Here is an 18,299-nt window from a genome sequence, read left to right on the forward strand (position 1 = left end):
CATGATTCCAAACCCTAGGGTTGGGACCTTCTGTACCAACCACACTCTTATAATTCAACCCTAGCCCATTTTCTTTCATAACTCCCAAACCCTACCCTTAGTGGCGAAATGGAGGGCTGCAACAGTAAGTCATTTTCAAAGATCTATCCACTCAAACAGTAAAAAAAAAAAAATGTTAGGGAAAAAATGTAAGTGTCACTAAAAGGGGGTACCAATCGACTCCAAATGGTCTGAAACGTACTCATATACACTTTCTGTGAAAAGGATTTTGGCCTCCTAGGGTTACACTTCGGAAAAAATCAGCTTTTTCATTTTCCCATTCATGATTCCAAACCCTAGGGTTGGGACCTTCTGTACCAACCACACTCTTATAATTCAACCTTAGCCCATTTTCTTTCATAACTCCCAAACCCTACCCCTAGTGGCGAAATGGAGGGCTGCAACAGTAAGTCATTTTCAAAGATCTATCCACTCAAACAGTAAAAAAAAAAAAATGTTAGGGAAAAATTTTAAGTGTCACTAAAAGGGGGTACCAATCGACTCCAAATGGTCTGAAACGTACTCATATACACTTTCTGTGAAAAGGATTTTGGCCTCCTAGGGTTACACTTCGGAAAAAATCAGCTTTTTCATTTTCCCATTCATGATTCCAAACCCTAGGGTTGGGACCTTCTGTACCAACCACACTCTTATAATTCAACCCTAGCCCATTTTCTTTCATAACTCCCAAACCCTACCCTTAGTGGCGAAATGGAGGGCTGCAACAGTAAGTCATTTTCAAAGATCTATCCACTCAAACAGTAAAAAAAAAAAAATGTTAGGGAAAAAATTTAAGTGTCACTAAAAGGGGGTACCAATCGACTCCAAATGGTCTGAAACGTACTCATATACACTTTCTGTGAAAAGGATTTTGGCCTCCTAGGGTTACACTTCGGAAAAAATCAGCTTTTTCATTTTCCCATTCATGATTCCAAACCCTAGGGTTGGGACCTTCTGTACCAACCACACTCTTATAATTCAACCCTAGCCCATTTTCTTTCATAACTCCCAAACCCTACCCTTAGTGGCGAAATGGAGGGCTGCAACAGTAAGTCATTTTCAAAGATCTATCCACTCAAACAGTAAAAAAAAAAAAATGTTAGGGAAAAAATTTAAGTGTCACTAAAAGGGGGTACCAATCGACTCCAAATGGTCTGAAACGTACTCATATACACTTTCTGTGAAAAGGATTTTGGCCTCCTAGGGTTACACTTCGGAAAAAATCAGCTTTTTCATTTTCCCATTCATGATTCCAAACCCTAGGGTTGGGACCTTCTGTACCAACCACACTCTCATAATTCAACCTTAGCCCATTTTCTTTCATAACTCCCAAACCCTACCCCTAGTGGCGAAATGGAGGGCTGCAACAGTAAGTCATTTTCAAAGATCTATCCACTCAAACAGTAAAAAAAAAAAAATGTTAGGGAAAAATTTTAAGTGTCACTAAAAGGGGGTACCAATCGACTCCAAATGGTCTGAAACGTAATCATATACACTTTCTGTGAAAAGGATTTTGGCCTCCTAGGGTTACACTTCGGAAAAAATCAGCTTTTTCATTTTCCCATTCATGATTCCAAACCCTAGGGTTGGGACCTTCTGTACCAACCACACTCTTATAATTCAACCCTAGCCCATTTTCTTTCATAACTCCCAAACCCTACCCTTAGTGGCGAAATGGAGGGCTGCAACAGTAAGTCATTTTCAAAGATCTATCCACTCAAACAGTAAAAAAAAAAAAATGTTAGGGAAAAAATTTAAGTGTCACTAAAAGGGGGTACCAATCGACTCCAAATGGTCTGAAACGTACTCATATACACTTTCTGTGAAAAGGATTTTGGCCTCCTAGGGTTACACTTCGGAAAAAATCAGCTTTTTCATTTTCCCATTCATGATTCCAAACCCTAGGGTTGGGACCTTCTGTACCAACCACACTCTTATAATTCAACCTTAGCCCATTTTCTTTCATAACTCCCAAACCCTACCCCTAGTGGCGAAATGGAGGGCTGCAACAGTAAGTCATTTTCAAAGATCTATCCACTCAAACAGTAAAAAAAAAAAAATGTTAGGGAAAAATTTTAAGTGTCACTAAAAGGGGGTACCAATCGACTCCAAATGGTCTGAAACGTACTCATATACACTTTCTGTGAAAAGGATTTTGGCCTCCTAGGGTTACACTTCGGAAAAAATCAGCTTTTTCATTTTCCCATTCATGATTCCAAACCCTAGGGTTGGGACCTTCTGTACCAACCACACTCTTATAATTCAACCCTAGCCCATTTTCTTTCATAACTCCCAAACCCTACCTTTAGTGGCGAAATGGAGGGCTGCAACAGTAAGTCATTTTCAAAGATCTATCCACTCAAACAGTAAAAAAAAAAAAATGTTAGGGAAAAAATGTAAGTGTCACTAAAAGGGGGTACCAATCGACTCCAAATGGTCTGAAACGTACTCATATACACTTTCTGTGAAAAGGATTTTGGCCTCCTAGGGTTACACTTCGGAAAAAATCAGCTTTTTCATTTTCCCATTCATGATTCCAAACCCTAGGGTTGGGACCTTCTGTACCAACCACACTCTTATAATTCAACCCTAGCCCATTTTCTTTCATAACTCCCAAACCCTACCCTTAGTGGCGAAATGGAGGGCTGCAACAGTAAGTCATTTTCAAAGATCTATCCACTCAAACAGTAAAAAAAAAAAAATGTTAGGGAAAAAATTTAAGTGTCACTAAAAGGGGGTACCAATCGACTCCAAATGGTCTGAAACGTACTCATATACACTTTCTGTGAAAAGGATTTTGGCCTCCTAGGGTTACACTTCGGAAAAAATCAGCTTTTTCATTTTCCCATTCATGATTCCAAACCCTAGGGTTGGGACCTTCTGTACCAACCACACTCTTATAATTCAACCCTAGCCCATTTTCTTTCATAACTCCCAAACCCTACCCTTAGTGGCGAAATGGAGGGCTGCAACAGTAAGTCATTTTCAAAGATCTATCCACTCAAACAGTAAAAAAAAAAAAATGTTAGGGAAAAAATGTAAGTGTCACTAAAAGGGGGTACCAATCGACTCCAAATGGTCTGAAACGTACTCATATACACTTTCTGTGAAAAGGATTTTGGCCTCCTAGGGTTACACTTCGGAAAAAATCAGCTTTTTCATTTTCCCATTCATGATTCCAAACCCTAGGGTTGGGACCTTCTGTACCAACCACACTCTTATAATTCAACCCTAGCCCATTTTCTTTCATAACTCCCAAACCCTACCCTTAGTGGCGAAATGGAGGGCTGCAACAGTAAGTCATTTTCAAAGATCTATCCACTCAAACAGTAAAAAAAAAAAAATGTTAGGGAAAAAATGTAAGTGTCACTAAAAGGGGGTACCAATCGACTCCAAATGGTCTGAAACGTACTCATATACACTTTCTGTGAAAAGGATTTTGGCCTCCTAGGGTTACACTTCGGAAAAAATCAGCTTTTTCATTTTCCCATTCATGATTCCAAACCCTAGGGTTGGGACCTTCTGTACCAACCACACTCTTATAATTCAACCTTAGCCCATTTTCTTTCATAACTCCCAAACCCTACCCCTAGTGGCGAAATGGAGGGCTGCAACAGTAAGTCATTTTCAAAGATCTATCCACTCAAACAGTAAAAAAAAAAAAATGTTAGGGAAAAATTTTAAGTGTCACTAAAAGGGGGTACCAATCGACTCCAAATGGTCTGAAACGTACTCATACACTGTAAAAAAATATTTTCCCTTTTAGTTATATCAACTTGTAAAATTAAGTCAAGTTGACTTAAATTTAACTATGTCGTTCATATAACTTATATATTTGAGTTTTAGTGGTGAAAACCAACGACACAGTTGGGACAACTTATTTTTTCTTGTCATATCGACTAGTTGTCATAGTTCATCTACGTCTAACGATGCGTCATGAAAACACGCATGCGCAGTCACCTAGCAGCCACACCTCGAGGTTCGAATTCGTGAGGATGACCTTCACCTTCACAGTTGGTCTGCTGCGAAGATAACCGACAGCCATTTTATGACCCTGTCCTGACTGAATATCCAGGGAAAATCCGTTTTTTGGTGAGTGAACCTCTCTTTAGCAACTCATTGTTGATTCAAAATGGATTGGGTTGTATTTTAAGAAATAGAACATGTATATAGTCGTAAAACACGGATTTACTGACATTTCACTCACGCGAACGTTAACGTTTAGCTGCTACGTTACAACAAAATGGAAGCTAGCCCTAGCTAATAGAAAAACGTAGCATTAATTAACTGTATTTTCAAGACCTATTCGTCTCAAAGTTGTTTCTCGGTGTTAAGATTAATGTAACATGAATAGTAATATCCACGTGACGTGTATACTAAGTCATACAAAAGATGTAGTTTAATAAGTGTCAAGCCATTTCCAACTCAAGTGTGCCATCAGGTGCAACGGGCACCTAGCATTAGCTAACTGGCTTTCAAGACCTAACTATCTTAAAATTGCTTTCGTATAAAAATGCTAAGCACGCAACCAACTACTCAACGTGATAACCTAACATTTTGTAAGCATATTGCATAAGTTAGGCTAGCTAATTATCGTACATTAGTTTGTAAGAAAGACTGAAGACGTTCATGCATTTCTCCGTGTAAAGATTAATTTAGCATATTACTATCCAGATGACGTTTGTACTATGAAGGCATGCAAAATGTGTAGTTTAATAAGTGTTCAACTTTCTTGCGCATGTATGCCGCCATTTCCAATTCAAATCAAGCATGTTCTGATGACGGTGCACTTGTTCTCATTGTGCACTTGTTCTGCGACTTCGTCGAGCACCTCACTGCATTTCGGCTACCATGTGGTGGTGCAGCACTGTTACATTGTGGGCACGAGTTGATTAGTTAATCAAATAAATTCACTTTCCCTCCCTTCAGTGAGTGATTTGCATTAGTTACATTTTATAAAGAGGAATCTGAACCACCATGTTTATGTTAATCATGTAGATCCAAATGGGTTGATTTTATATGGACACTGGTGTGAAAGAAATCGAAATATCCAGTTAGTAATTGTGCTGGTTATGTAGAAGGATTACAGATAAGCAAAGACATTCAGTCACACTTTTTCTCACTTTGAATATCTGGCTGTGCGTATTTTATGTAAATTATCTTGATATAAAATAAGCGTATGTCTAGCTTAAAATGTAATTGTAATTGTACGACTATATAGGAATTAATTCATTGAAATTTGTGTGAATTTAGCTACTTTTAGTTTTTGAAGAGGCACTTTACCATTATGTTGTACCTGTGTGTTAGGTGAGGCGCAGTGGTCGTGTTTAGAAAAGCCTGATTAATGCAATGCAACATAATATGTTTAACTGTCGATAATATGAATTCTTGAACTTCTTGTTGCATTTTCAAGCATGCATTGTTGGCTCATTGTTTTCTCTCTTTTTTTTCCCTCAGAAATAACTGGTTGGAGGATACTTCAGTTTGACAATTGAATTGCCAATTCATGCAGTGGGCCTGTAAGTTTTGCTGTTTTTCTTCAGGAAATCAGAGGACTATTATTAGACATTACAAATTTAAACACGGACACCATGGACCCTCTTGCCCTCTGCCATGTATTCACAGAGACTGCCCTTGTACCTTTAAAACTCAGGTGGCTCTAAAAAGGCATTTGGTGGCCCAACATGAAAGACAACTACATTCTGTGCCAGTAAATGCACAGCTTTTATGTGAATTATGTGCTTTTTGTGAGCCCTTCGATGTTGCGAAGTACTTTGTTCATTTAGGGAAGCATGTGAAAAACACAGAAACGGTGAATTGCCCTTTTAAACAGTGTTCCTTCAAGTCAAACGTCTTTAACACTTTTAAAGCTCATAAGAGCAGGTATCATCAAGCTCCTAGTTTAGATGATATTAGACCGGATCTTATTCATTTTGGAATAGAGGACCATGCTGTTGTAGACTATGAACAAGTAGAACCTAATGAGTTATGTTCTGATGATGACGATGATGATTATCTTGACCACCAGGAAGATGGCATTGAGAATTCCATTAAGCATAGTCTTGCTTCCTTGTTTTTACGTATGCAAACAGTCTTGCATATATCTAAATCCGCAATTCAAGAAATAGTGGATGACCTCTATGAAATTAACCGCATAGCTCAAGATTATAGTATTAGATCAATAAGAAGCACATTGCAGCAGCATAATTGCAACCCTGATGTCTCTATACTTACTCAGGTGTCTGACATTGTTCAGAGAGCAAGCCCCTTAAATTTCCTGTCTAAAGAGGGTCAGCTTGGCACAAGTCATAAGAGATCTACATACTTTAAAGACAATTTCACTGTCATTGAACCAATTGAATATGTACTAGACGCTACCAGAAAGAGAACCTTTACTTATGTGCCAGTTTTGCGCCTTCTCACAGAGTTGCTAAATAGAAATGACGTACTTGATAAAGTTCTGCTGGAAAGTAGCTCAGACTCAGAAACAAGTCAGTACAGTTCATTTTATGATGGTTCATATCGGAAGGAGAATCCTCTTCTCTCTGGTGAGGAATTTCACATTGCTTTAGGGTTGTACATAGACGAATTTGAGGTATGTAATCCCTTGGGTACCTCTAGAAAAAAACACAAGATTTGTGGTGTCTATTGGGTGATTGCTAATCTACCTCTGAAATATAGATCTTCTCTTTCATCTATCTATCTTGCAACTTTGTGTAACAGTAGTGACATCAAAACGTTTGGATATGATAGGATTCTTGAGCCTCTTCTGAAAGATATTGAGGTGCTTGAAAATCAGGGCCTTTATGTACAGAGATTAGGAGCAAGTGTAACTGGCACACTTCTTTATGTATCATCTGATAACCTTGGTGCACACTCATTAGCTGGGTTTCAAGAAAATTTCAGTGCAGGGAAGGTCTGTAGATTTTGTTTAGCCAGTCGTGAGGATATACAACATTATGAAGTAAAGAGTGGAGCATTTCCCCTGAGGACCCAAGAGTCCCTCGATAACTGTTTGTCTGAACTGCAGCAAAATGAAACGTTGACACATGTTGATGGAGTGAAGCGAGGCTGTGCATTGAACAAGTTGTCTTATTTTGAAACTGCAAGAGGATTCCCTCCAGACCTCTTGCACGATCTATTTGAGGGAATAGTTCCGGTGGAGCTGGGGATTTGTTTAAAGGATTTCATTTCAAGAAAATGTTTCACACTGGATGAACTGAACAATGTAATTCAGACATTTCCTTATAGATTTGCTGATAGAGTTAACAGACCTCAAAAAATATCTCCAACCTTTCGTTTAAAAGGATCAATTGGAGGCAACGGCCATGAGAATTGGACCTTGTTACGGTTGCTTCCACTCATGATAGGCCATTTAGTGCCTGAGGATGACAAAACATGGGGCATTCTTATGGATTTAAAGGACATTGCGGAAATACTGTGCTGCTCAAAATTCACAGATGAATCTATAAGTTATATGGAATGTAAAATTTCAGAGCACAGGAACTTGCTCAAGGAGGTTTTTCCAGACTTCAAACTGAGACCTAAGCATCACTTCATTGAACATTATCCACACCTTGTCCGGTGCTTCGGTCCCTTGGTGGATTTTTGGACTATTCGCTTTGAGGCAAAGCATAGTTTTTTCAAAAAGGTTGTAAGGGACGTGAACAATTTCAAAAACATTCTACTGACCTTGTCCAGACACCATCAACTCTTTCTTGCCTACCAGCTGGATATGCCATATGTTTTCAAACCTGACTTGGAGGTGGTGAATGTCACCAATGTTTCACCAGACATTTTGGATTCTTCAGTCAGGACGGCTATTCGACAAAAGTACAACTCCGTAAACTCTGTGGGCCTTACATCTAGTGCGTCCTTGCATGGCACTAAATATACAGAGGGCATGGTTGTGTCTTTTGGTCAGACTTGTGGGCTCCCAGACTTTGGGAAAATACTTAAAGTACTTGTTGTGTCACAAAACTTGTCATTCATAGTGCAGCATTTTACAGCCTGGTATATCGAACACCTCCGCTGCTATGAACTGTGCTTAAATACAACCTCTGAAGTATCCATCATTGACCCGCAGGAGTTGAACAGCTACTGTCCACTGTCACTCTACACTGTTCAAGGGAAACAATACGTCTCACCAAAATCTTTTTTGCTTCACTAAGGTTAGTATTATTTTATTCTAATATGGAATAAAAAATGATTGAAGGTCACAGTTAACTCTTAACCAGTCTGCTCATCTAACTGTTGTCTTTATGAATTGATGAAATTAATTGATGAAACGTTGACACTGCACTGTTGCAACGTTGCACTGTCTTTCACATTCCACGCATGCTAGTTTCACCTTATTTCTTTTGTTTGTCTTTGTCTTTTGTGTCTTTTTTTAGGAACCATGCTGTTTCGTGTCATTCTTGCCCCGGAAGACATCAGAAGACTGCATCTGGAAGTTCTTCCCACAACATTGGAAGAACTTGTGAGCTTACTGCAACAAGAACTTGGGTTAGAAGGACCATTAGTGGTCCAATTTCAGGACCCTGCTTTTGACAATGAACTTTGCAACTTAACACACATGTCAGATTTGCCTTCAGAGAGAGCTACCCTTAGAGTTTTCCAAAAGCCAGCTTCAGAGCCCTCATCTGATAGCCTTTCAGATACCCCTCTCACTGTCACCGCAAGCTTTCCATCAACATCAGAAAGTTCGACCCCTGTTCGTGATAGGCCGTGGCCAGATCCCTTTAAGATTCCAAAATTTAGTTCTGATGTTGAGTTAAGACTCAAAACTGGAAACGATGCATTTGCTAAAGATGGTTCGCTGATGTCGGATGGGAAGGATGTGCCGAAAGAGTTAAAAACAGACATCCTAGACAAACTAGCAGAGGCCATGTATTCCTTTAAAACACATCCAACAAGTGCAGAGTGCGGCCTGGTGGCAAAATCACTCATTGATAGATATCCATGCCTAATGGAAAGGGGCTCTTCCTGTGGGTGGTATGGGTGGAGGTACAGGCTGGTGTTTAAAATGGGCAATTTTAGACAGAAGCTCCGGATTGCTGGGTCATTGGAGCTGTCTGTGAACAGCAAGCAGCCAGCCTCAGGGTTGAAAAGAAAAAGGCAAAAGCCAAGAAAGTCCGAGGTCAATTTCCTGCCCGATTTTCCTAATGGAAAGACCTCAAACACTCTTGAAGAGGAGCGATGTGCTTTGGAGGATGAGATGAAGAAAAGGACTTTCGATGGAAGGAAAGTGGATGTCCTCATGGAGAGCACCTTTTCTCTCAGAAGGAAAGAGGTCATCGGAGATGAGCCCCTAGTGAAGGATGTAAAAAGCAGGTGGTCTGCTTTATTTTCAGAGCGACAGGTAAATATAATTTCAACTTTTTCAAATATAGGATTTTGAGCACTATTGATATTGATCCCCTTAACCTATTCATGGGTTTCATCAGGTCCCTTTTCACAGATGTATAAAATCAAGCACCGACATTATGAATGCAGACGACATGGTGCTGCTAGATTATTACACCTTTGGAAAGGGACCTGATGAAACCCATGAGTAGGTGAAACATTGTCACAGCTTGTTTCTGTTTACTATCATTAATACAACATATTCCCATTTTGTGTCTTTCATTTTGAGTAGATTGCGACAGAATTCAGACGGATTGTGTCCGTAGACCTCAAGAAGACCTTTTTTGATCGACTTGATGAATTTGTGCCAAGGTTCCTGAGGTTATACAGGGCAAGAGACAATCCTGGCGAAGAACTACAGGTCCTTCTCCAGTCTCTGGATGAAGATGTGAGTAGTTTTACGTCAATCTTAAACCATTGTAAACAGTCATCTCATGCAACCCCTGTGAAGATTCTGCTTAAATGGATATTCCACCATTTGGGTAATTAAACTCATTGTTTTTTTGTTTTTTTTACCTTTCTCCAGTTAATCCAACCTTTCTCGGAGTCTGGTGATACCACTTTTAGCTCCAGCCTATCTTAGATCAATTAATCTGATTTAGGCCAGTCAATCTAGCTCAAAAAAGGGCCAAAACTTAAACTAATTGCAATAGTAATGGTTCATACTTTTTATTGATCCTTAAACCCTCCTGCATCACATATTAAAAATCTACCCATTTATATTTAGTGGAACATATTTTTATTCAAGGTCAAAGGTAGCAATTTCCAATGCATTTTGCCATTGGGATTTACTACAAGTGAAATGGGTAACATTTTAAACTATAGATATCAAATTGAAACTTTCACAGTTGTTTACTCACATTAAGGCAAATATTTTTTGTATTGCAAGTTTTCTGAAATGTGATGTTTAGATATGCAAATGAGACCAGTTTTACCTAAATATTCAATGATTTGCATATATTTCTAGAAAACTAAATCTGAACAAAAGGTACAGTCAGCTTCAAAATAATTGCTGCATTTTGCTTCTATATTGGATACCAAAAGCCTATGCAAAGGGAATATTAGATATTACTTCACATCGCCTCAGAAATGAGGAAATCAAGTCAAGTCAAAATCAATGCGTTTCAATGGAAGTACATTATAGAACAAATGATTGTCAATGATATGGTATGATGGAAGTATCTCAATGCATGCCAAGTCACATAAGGAAGATATTGACCTTAAGACAACATATCAAGTGAGTTGGCATGCACTGAGATACTTCCATCATACCATATCATTGACGATCATTTGTTCTATAATGTACTTCCATTGAAACGCATTGATTTTGACTTGACTTGATTTCCTCATTTCTGAGGTGATATGAAGATATATCTAATATTCCCTTTGCATAGGCTTTTGGTATCCAATATAGAAGCAAAATGCAGCAATTATTTTGAAGCTGACTGTACCTATTGTTCAGATTTAGCTTTCTAGTAAATCCCAATGGCAAAATGCATTGGAAATTGCTACCTTTGACCTTGAAAAAAAGTATGTTCCACTAAATATAAATGGGTAGATTTTTAATATGTTAATTAGATATACCTAGGGATCACAAAAAAACTTCGAATGATTACTATTGCAATTAGTTATGGGTCAAACGCTAGATTGACTGGCCTAATTAGACCATTAGCGTCTCGCCTGCTAGCATCACACATAAAGAAACACTCCATCGTTTTTTAATGTTAAACTACGTTATTACCATAATTCAGATGAGTTGATGCATACCTCTTGCGTTTCAATGCGTGCAGTCAATGTCTCTGGCACACAGCGCTACTTTCCTAGCACTTAACTAGCCCAGTTCATTCATTAGGATCCAAACAGAGATGAAGTTGGTAGCGACCAAACACCTCCACATTTTCCCTTTTTAAGAGTCATTGCACGAGAAAACCAGGCAAAACCAACAGGAGGTAGGAAGATGGGGGTCGGCCAAATCGGCTCATACTTTGTATATGTGATAAGTATGTGGAACTATGAACAGCCATATACTTAAAACCCTCTAACTCTTTTTTGTTGTGGAGTTCTGGGGCCCCTCTCAGAGAACCTCAAAAATCCAACAGTTCATGGCTGAAAATGACTGAAATTGCCATTTCTACCCTGATTATCCTGATAAAGATATGAACATGAGCTTTATGTTTCCATAGAGCTTAGGTAGAATAGTTTTAAAGACCAAAAGGTGCACTAGGGGGTTATCTGCACCACTGAAAGCAGAATTTTCATCCCTCTAAAATTGGTCATTTTTAGGAGGCATTATCTCACATTCGCAGTGGCTTTGGTGGATGGTTTTACTGTTGCTGGACAGAGGAACATCTTCTGATTCAAAAACAATTGTCGTCTAATTGGGCCACACATAATGTGCGCCGTGCCAGGAGGGTCTTTACGGGGGGTTTTCGGGTTTTGGAGTATAATAAACCAGGCAATAATATCTCACTATAGGGTAATTTATGGTCAATTTTTGTGTCACTGTATGACAAATTGTTAAAGAAAGCTTTAATTAACTAGAAAAGCACTCAGAGTGCAGACCTCTGCATGCATTGTTCTGGGTTGTCATACATTTGAAACTAGACTATTCAGATCGCCACAGAGTGGCCATACCATGCCATTACATCGCAAACATCTGGCATTACATGTGTTTGTGATGTAATGCCATGGTATGGCCATGTGATGGCGATCTGAATATGGTTTATCATAGGCCAAAACACGACAAATCCTGCTAAAGACCCTCCTGGCACGGCACACATTATGTGTGGCCCAATTAGACGACAATTGTTTTTGAATCAGTAGATGTTCCTTTCTCCAGCAACAGTAAAACCATCCACCAAAGCCACTGCGAATACGAGATAATGCTTCTTCAAAATGACCGAACTTTAGAGGGAGGAAAATTCTGCTTTCAGTGGTGTAGATAACCCCTCGGTGCACATTTTGGTCTTTAAAACTATGCTACCTAGGCTCTATGGAAATATAAAGCTTATGTTCATATCTTTATCAGGGTAGAAATGGCAATTTCAATCATTTTCAGCCATGAATTGTTGGATTTTTGAGGGTCTCTGAGAGGGGTCCCAGAACTCCATAACAAAAAAAAGCTGGAGGGTTTTAAGTATATGGCTGTTCATAGTTCCACATACTTATCACATATACAAAGTATGAGCCGATTTGGCCGACCCCCATCTTCCCAGCTCTGCCTGGTTTTCTCATGCAATGACTCTTAAAATACAGTTACACAAGTAATTACTCGACTAGTATGGTGACTCAAAAGAAAATGTGGCGGAATAGCACTTGGGAGCACTTCGATTTGGCGCAGTAATATCCTCACTCCAAAGTGAAACTGAAAATCCAAGAGTGATAATATTACTGTGCTGAGTCAAAGTGCTCCCAAGTGCTATTCCACCTTAAAGTATAGTTATCCATCTTACAAGCTTACTCTTTGCAGCTATAACAGCATCAACTCTGTCTGTTCTGGGAAGGTTTATCACAAGGAGGTTAAAGTTTTTTTTTTTTTTTTTTTTTTTTTTTTTGCAGAATCTAGTAGACATGGGGTACCACTAAGATTTAGGAGGGTGCCCATTGATATCCCTTGGGCAATTGTGTATATTAAGCCTGTCTTGTCCAATGTTTTGAATATAAGGCGGAGATACTACAGGTGAATAGAGTAAAAAATTAAAAAGCAGATATCACTATGTGATTACTTATATCAATATGAAAAATAAATGTGTTACACTTTTTCTGTAGTCGGCTATGCAAATTAGGCATGATGTAATTAAATATTTGCTGTTTTGCATAAACTCAAACAAATAGAATCTGAACATTGGATAAAGTCAGTTTTCTTTTCATTTTGTTGACAGAGATGAAAAGTACATTACAGAGGGAATTATGGATATCTTGTTTAGGTATTCAGTAAATCAGAAAATACTTCCAGCCTTTAAAGAAAATCTATTTTCGCCATGTTTTTTGGAATACAATGTCATATAAATCAGGCTAAGAATAATATATTAACAAACCCCTCTGTAAAAACTTTAAACATGGTTAGGTATGAGACTGAACAGTTTCGTGTATGTAGATGCTTGTGAAGTGGAGATTTTGTTCTCAGAGTGAAAGAGGGAACTCATCCATGGGTGCCATCTCTCACTTGAACTGTATTTAAGTACATTTTATTTGAGTTGATTTGCATTTGATGGGAGTACTAACCTTGATATTGGAGCTATTTACCTTTTTTTTCACGATTTTGATGATAGTTATCATTATAGTTATTGTTCTGGGTGTGAACAGCCCTTAAAGAGCCATGCAAGTGAGGGCTTCTAGCACCCATGGATGAGTCTCCTCTTTCACTCTGAGGACAAAATCTCCACTTCAGAAGCATTTACATACACCAAAAGTTTTCGGTCTCATACCTAACCACGTTTAGAAGGTTTTTACATAACGGTTTGTTACTATATTACTCTTAGCCTGATTTACATGACAGTTTATTCCAAAAAACATGGCGAAAATTGAGTTTCTTTAAAGGCTAGTAATATTTTCTGATTTACTGAATGGCTAAAGGAGATATCCATAATTCCCTCTGTAATGTACTTTATTTCTTATGTCAACAAAATGAAAAGAAAACAAAAATGAAACTAGCTTTATAAAATGTTCAGATTTTACCTTTTGAGTTTATGCAAATCAGCGCATATTTAATTACATCATGCCTAATTTGCATAGCCGACTCAAACATTAAATTACAGAAAACTTGTAATACATTTATTTTTCATATTGATCTAAGAAATCAACTGGTTTTCTGAATCAGCTGAGTTCCATAGTGATATCTGCTTGTTAATGTTTTACCCTATTCACCTGTAGTATCTCCGCCTTATATTCAACACATTGGATAAGAAAGGCTTAATATACGAAGTTGCCCAAGGGATATCACCGGGCACCCTCCTAAATCTTAGAGTTACCCCATGTCTACTAGATTCTGAAAAAAAAAAAAAAAACTTTAACCGACTAAACCAGGTTGACCTAAAATTATGGCATTAGGCTGCCAGACTATGGGAGAATGGAGAAATTACCGCAAATCTTAGTCACTTTTAAAGGGATATTCCGCCATTTTTGGAAATACGCTCATTTTCCACCTTTCCTCGAGCAAAACAATCGATATTTACCTTGTTCCCGTTCATCCAGCCATTCTGTGAGTCTGGCGATACAACTTTTAGCTTCAGCCTAGCATAGATCATTGAATCGGATTAGACCATTAGCTTCTCGCCTGCTAGCTTCATGTTTAAAAGTGACTAAGATTTCTGGTAATTTTCCCATTTAAAACGTGTCTCCTCTCAAGTTAGAAAGTGCAATAAGACCAACTGAAAATGAAACCTGGGGCCTCATGTACAAAGACTTGCGTGGAATTCTTACTAAAACATTGCGTACGCGAAAATCTGGAAAGAAGCGTACGCACAAATAAATTCAGATGTATGAAACCATGCGTACGCAGCAATCCACGCAGCTTTCCTTTGTACATCCCAAATAACGTGAAATTAAGCGCACATGCACGAGCATTATACTCCACCCTCTCTCCTCCCTCAATCACACTCATTTTAATATGCTAACTAGAAGGCCACTCGAAAACTCAGACCTCCGCGAAGGCAAAATGGCTTATCCCACAATATTAATAAGAGTAAAACATCATTTGTGGATCCATCCGTTCTTGAACCTGCTACAAAATGTAATAATTTATATAATCAAATCGAAAAAGTTTTAAAAGTTTATTACCAGCGATTGCGAGGTAGAAGTGCTCTTATCAGAAAACATGGTAAAGACACAGTCGCCTACGTCTTTATCATCTAATTAATAACAAAAAAAAACAGTAGAGGCAGAGCGTGGCAGTGGCTACAAGGGTCAGAGACCGTGGCATATTCATTGGTCAGTCTGCAAGTGACAAGGTTCACATAACGCGGTTTGGTGGGCATTTCAAGCATTACAAAATAACTGCATAAATAATACATACTCGTGTCCGAGTAGCCTAAGAGACCACGCATCGCGCACCCATTAGAAGTTTATCCAGCTTTGCCATGACGATTTCTGGATCATATTCCTATATTTTGCACAAACGTCACAGCAATAATGCTTACTCGAGGAAAGTCAAAGTAGCCTATGCAGTCAGTCAGGGAAATTGCTTCAATTCACGCATATCATCTTGTCCCATTTGTATTTTGTTTTACTGAAAACTATCGGAAATATGTGAAAACACCCGGGAAATGTTTAAGGCATGGACATATTCGTGAAGCCGACCCCATTCATCGCAGATTTCGAGGAAGGAAAGCTCTTCGAAATCTGAAATGTTTGATAAGCCAGTGAACAATCATGGACCTTAATATAGGCACTATATTTATACGTTTCACATTAGGCTACCTAATTCTTGATATCCTCTGATAAGACTACAGTTTTAATTGCAGATATAGGCTGTTGCATACATAGTTTGGTAGTATTAACGCACATTGCATGCCCATTTATCTAGAAACATATGCCGACTTCGAAGTGCTATTTTTAATAGCCCACATTTCACAATATGCTGTGCAAATAAAGGCCTTGATTCGTGATCAACTAATGTTGTTGCGCTGCATTGCCTCTACGTGTCGCCAACTGACGATACACACTGGAAATGTGCGTACGCCAGGCATGAAGCTTGCGTGGAGGACCGCACATTCTCACGTTCAAGTCAGTCTTTGTACATCCGGACGTGAGCGTGAGAGTTAGCGTACGCAGCATTTTTGTGCGTACGCAAGCTTTGTACATGAGGCCCCTGGCGTTTTTCTAGGCTGATTTGACATGGAACTACACTCTCATCTGGCGTAATAATCAAGGCAACTTGCAGCTACTGGCACTACTACTGCTTGTTGTCTATGGGGACTATTTTCAGATGCTGTGTAAGATATCACTGCGCCTATGGTACGTTTGCAAGTTGCCTTGATTATTACGCCAGATGAGAGTGTAGTTCCATGTCAAATCAGCCTAGAAAAACGCCAGGTTTCATTTTCAGTTGGTCTTATTGCACTTTCTAACTTGAGAGGAGACACGTTTTAAATGGGAAAATTACCAAAAATCTTAGTCACTTTTAAACATGAAGCTAGCAGGCGAGAAGCTAATGGTCTAATCCGATTCAATGATCTATGCTAGGCTGAAGCTAAAAGTTGTATCGCCAGACTCACAGAATGGCTGGATGAACGGAAACAAGGTAAATATCGATTGTTTTGCTCGAGGGGAGGTGGAAAATGAGCGTATTTCCAAAAATGGCGGAATATCCCTTTAAGTGTGATGCTAGCAGGCGAGATGCTAGTGGTCTGGATGATCTGGAGCTAAAAGTGGTATTGCCGAACTCAGAACGGCTGGATGACTAGGAGAAGGGTAAAGATCAATTGTTAAACTCGTGGGGAGGTGGAAAATGAGTAATTCAACCCAAATGGTGGAATATCCCTTAAGAAATCCCTTTGGTCTGTCATTTTTTACAGATTTCGAACCAGCAGAAGAGAGCAGTTGTCCTTCTTGGCCTGCCTTACTTCCTTAAAGAGGAGCCCTCAAAGTTTTACAAGACCTGTGATGTATGTGAAGCATCTACTGTATATTATTTGTATTTTTTCTTTTTATATATATGGATATTGATGTATTCATGGGTTTAATCAGGTTCCTTGCCACAGGTGTATTAATCAAGCATCATGCAGTCTGCATTCATAATCTAGGATGCTTGATTGTACACCTGATGAAACCCATGAATAAGTTGTGCAACTCATGAGTTGTAGAAACTAGTTCAATACAGACACTCATTCATTCACTCACTCACTCAAATGGACATTGATGTGTAGGTTATGCAAAGATGTGTCGTGGAAACTAGTTCGTTATTTAGAGACAAAAGATATGAGACTGTAATATAAGTCTCTTGATTACCCATAGATGATATGCATCATTAATCTGCCGAGAATTCTTGAGGAACCAATGCTGCTTTGTGATATGTTTTTTTTTTTTTTTTTTTAAATCTCGTTAGCCGACTGATGATGAAGCTGAGATGCTCAAAGGGATGAACATCGGGATCCTGGTGGTCACAGAGGAGAATTCTGCGAACCTTCTCCCAAAGGAGATCATTGACGTTGCGCTGGTGTTGGAAGAGGAAATAGTTCTTCATGAACTGAACGATGTCCCCAACGCCTTTGCTCTTCTAATTGGTCTGCTGTACGCCCTTAACATAGACTATCCAAAGGACCTGAAGTATACCTTCGAGGTAATCCAAAAGGTGATCTTGAACATAGGAGGAGACGCGTGCTCACCAAAAGTACATGGACTCCGGAACAGACTCCTGTGTAAGACACCCTAAGACCCTAAGAATGTGTGCAGAGTGGGTTTGAGTTCTGAGATACTGAGGTTTTTGCACTCACTGACTCACTCACTCACTCTCTTGAACTTACACGCACAATCACACACACACACACACACACACACACACACACACACACACACACACGCGCACTCACACACACTCATACACACTCACTGATGTTTGTGTGTCTGTTCAAGGGAAAGTGTTCTTAGGCTCACTCACAAGCACTCTCTCACTCACACGCACACTCACTCACTTGCTCTCACGCACTCAACTCGCAATCACTCACTTGCACTCACACACACTCACTCATCCACTCACTTGCACACACACACTCATACACTCACTTGATCTCACCTACGCACACACTAACTCACACACCCACACACTCACCTACAAACAGCTGATGTGATGTGAGGGAAGTGTGCACTCACACTGGAGTGGGGTTGAGCTCTGAGATTGTTTTTTTAAGTCTTTTCCA

The 18,299-nt window shown here is 39.1% G+C and overlaps 1 protein-coding gene across 1 annotated transcript; it reads left to right on the forward strand.

The window, feature by feature from the left end:
- The first annotated feature begins 8,774 nt into the window (after positions 1-8,774).
- LOC134073795 (uncharacterized) lies at positions 8,775-17,986 on the forward strand. Its single transcript, XM_062530365.1, has 4 exons — positions 8,775-9,400; positions 9,677-9,832; positions 16,959-17,048; positions 17,489-17,986. The coding sequence occupies exons 1-4, from the start codon at positions 8,861-8,863 to the stop codon at positions 17,813-17,815; spliced, it is 1,113 nt and encodes a 370-aa protein (XP_062386349.1). The 5' UTR covers positions 8,775-8,860; the 3' UTR covers positions 17,816-17,986.
- The last annotated feature ends 313 nt before the right edge of the window (positions 17,987-18,299 follow it).

The sequence above is a fragment of the Sardina pilchardus genome, unplaced genomic scaffold (assembly GCF_963854185.1).
Source record: "Sardina pilchardus unplaced genomic scaffold, fSarPil1.1 HAP1_SCAFFOLD_96, whole genome shotgun sequence".
Classification (NCBI taxonomy): domain Eukaryota; kingdom Metazoa; phylum Chordata; class Actinopteri; order Clupeiformes; family Clupeidae; genus Sardina; species Sardina pilchardus.